Raw genomic sequence first — 2563 nt, 5'->3', positions numbered from 1 at the left:
CCATTTAAACGCAAACTCCTCACAGAAATCAGTTGAACTTAATTATGACATGAAAGGAATTACAGTGACAGCACATTTGCTAATTTAAGACATTAGCATAAATCTGATCTACAGTTAAATGCAGCAAAAATTTGTTCTGGTAATGATGTTCTGATACTGAACAGTAGACATTGAGAAAATTGCTAGGTAACGAAAAAGGTTGACTTTTGACAGATGAATCCACAGGTGCTAAACCGCAAAGTACAAGTATGTGGGTGTCCACTGTACTGTTCATTGACCCAGCTCAGCTCCTCGGTATGGCACAAAGTCATTTTCTGTCCAAATGTAAAATATATGCCTGTGAACAGGGCTGCACAACATACATGATTAAACTACCTTTTAGATAGTAATCAGATGGCTCTCACTGCAGCCGCTAGCATTGTTAGTGCCCTAACGTTAGCATGCTAACAGTGCTAGCACCCTTAATTAGGGATTGAACGTGATTTCAGGATGAAGTTGTGTTATTGGTCATAATAATTTGACAGGTGCCGGTCACGGCTTCAAAATAAAAGCATTCCAACTAAGGCGTTGCTGTCCACATATTTGGGATAGTGAAGTTTATTTTTTACTTTTAAGTTTGCCTCCTCACTGCTTTGGTGGCGTGGTGCCAGACGTGTCAAAAATTCCCCACAATGTAAACTGTTTACTTTGGTGTAAAATCTGGAGATTAGCGGGTGAAATGACGGATTGGGAGCCATGCGGGAGATCGGGTTGAATTTTTTAAATCTCACGCCTGAATCGGGCGAGTTGGCAAGTGACTACTGTACTGTGAATATTGAGATTAGTGTCATATCGTATGTCTTATTACTCTATTGTGTTACATTTGTTGCTCAAAGGATTAAAGGACAACAGATGCTATTTGGCGTTAGCATTAAGCTAGATGTAATGGTAAGCTTTGCGGTTAATTTAAATAGTGTTTTTGTTTGTTTTATTTTGACAGTAAACTTCAGTTGGGAATTTCAATAAGCAGCTTAAAGGCTCGTTTTTTTTTTTTTTTTTTTTTTTTTTTGTTTTTTTTTTAAGAATTGTTCACTTCTTGCCACTTCTTGTGTGAAGTGAGTTGAGATTAGTACCAGCATATAGCACACCTTTTCAAACCAAAAAATTGGATGAATGACAGCTCATATCTTGAAAAACTCGCAAGGCAAGTCACTACTATCTCAAGGCATGACATTATATACATGAATGTATGCTGTGCAATAATCATTAGTTAGTGTGGTAACACAACTAATGCCTTTCACCGCAAAAATATCTTACAAGTGGTCTCTGGACCCAAAAAGTTTGTCAAGCGCTGCTGTATTGGATTTCTGTGAATCATTCAACTATTGTGTGATGAAACGGGTCTTATAAAAGCGGCCGGCAGCTGATCCCAAGTGAGCATGCGCGGCGTGACAAAGAATCCCAGGATGATTCTGTTGGTGTGCTCCGTCGCTTTGCTCTGCTTGCTGCCCGGCAGCCTTTGCGCTCCCCCGACCTGCGATGAGCTGGTCCGGCCGCTGGCGGGCATGACTCCCGGCCAAGCGGCGGGAAGCTGGGCCGTGCTCGCCGCCAGCATGACGAACGCGTCGGACGAAGTCCTCCTTGGGCAGAGGGACAGCATCACTTTCCACGCGTACGACTTCACCTGCGTCCAAGCCAACCGCTTCGGAGACGAGTGCAAGTACTACCGCCTCAACGTCACCTTGAAAGACAACGTCATGACCCTGAAGGCCATGGGAATCAACATGGCGGGGACATTCTACTACACGTCCTGTCCAGACTGCTTGGTGTTTACCTTCAAGGTGGAAGGCCTGGACAGCACCGACCTCTATCTGGTGAGCAAGAGGCGAGAGTTGGAGCTGAGCGAGAAGGAAGAATTTGCGGCTCAGGCCAAGTGTCTGAACTTGCGGGAGCCCGTCTGGATGGATCCCACCAAGGCGCTTTGTGAAAGAAAGCTAGCTGAGGAAGTCACAGTCTGGGGTCCTGACTTCATAACTGAATAAAAATGTTCATTCATCCATGCAGTTGCTCTTTGTTTCATTTCTATACCTGACATCTAGCAGTGAAATCTCTGAGATATGTTCTAGCAAAAATAAATAAATAAATAAATAAATACATTATGTTGTGTAATCACATAAATTCTGATAATCCACTATCTTGATGCTAACAAACATTACAGCAACACACACTGACAATGTAGCAATACTGAGTAAACTCATAAACTCAACAATTCGATTGTTTTTTGTTTCGTTTTTGATTCTCAACAACTGTTATTGTCTGGGGGGGAAAAAAAGAACACTATTACTCACTCACGGGAGTTGTGAAACTCCTCTTCAAGTATTATGTGTGTCTGTATTATACTGCCCCCTGATGGGCAGGAGGAGTAAAATGTCAATGGGCAGTAATCATGATTCACAAAGTATTAATTTACATTCTACATTACTGTTTTATTACTGTATGTTTTAAGACAAGTGCTACTTATTTTGGTGTGTGACTTTTTTTTTTTTGAAGAGATTAATGCCAATTAATGGGGAAAGATGATTTT

At 41.7% G+C, this 2563-nt stretch overlaps 1 protein-coding gene across 1 annotated transcript; it reads left to right on the top strand.

The window, feature by feature from the left end:
• Positions 1-1392: 1392 nt before the first annotated feature.
• On the top strand, positions 1393-2042 carry LOC144020971 (uncharacterized). The gene has a single exon (XM_077524906.1). It carries the CDS (start codon positions 1419-1421, stop codon positions 2019-2021), a length of 603 nt encoding a protein of 200 aa, XP_077381032.1. The 5' UTR covers positions 1393-1418; the 3' UTR covers positions 2022-2042.
• Positions 2043-2563: the final 521 nt, after the last annotated feature.

This window comes from Festucalex cinctus, chromosome 6 (genome assembly GCF_051991245.1).
Source record: "Festucalex cinctus isolate MCC-2025b chromosome 6, RoL_Fcin_1.0, whole genome shotgun sequence".
NCBI lineage: Eukaryota > Metazoa > Chordata > Actinopteri > Syngnathiformes > Syngnathidae > Festucalex > Festucalex cinctus.
Note: the sequence above shows the minus strand (reverse complement) of the source record. Positions and strands in the feature narration are given on the sequence as shown.

Bases quoted from the DNA above. Each gene is read 5' to 3' on its own strand.
- LOC144020971 (XM_077524906.1), top strand. From the start codon at position 1,419: ATGCGCGGCGTGACAAAGAATCCCAGGATGATTCTGTTGGTGTGCTCC.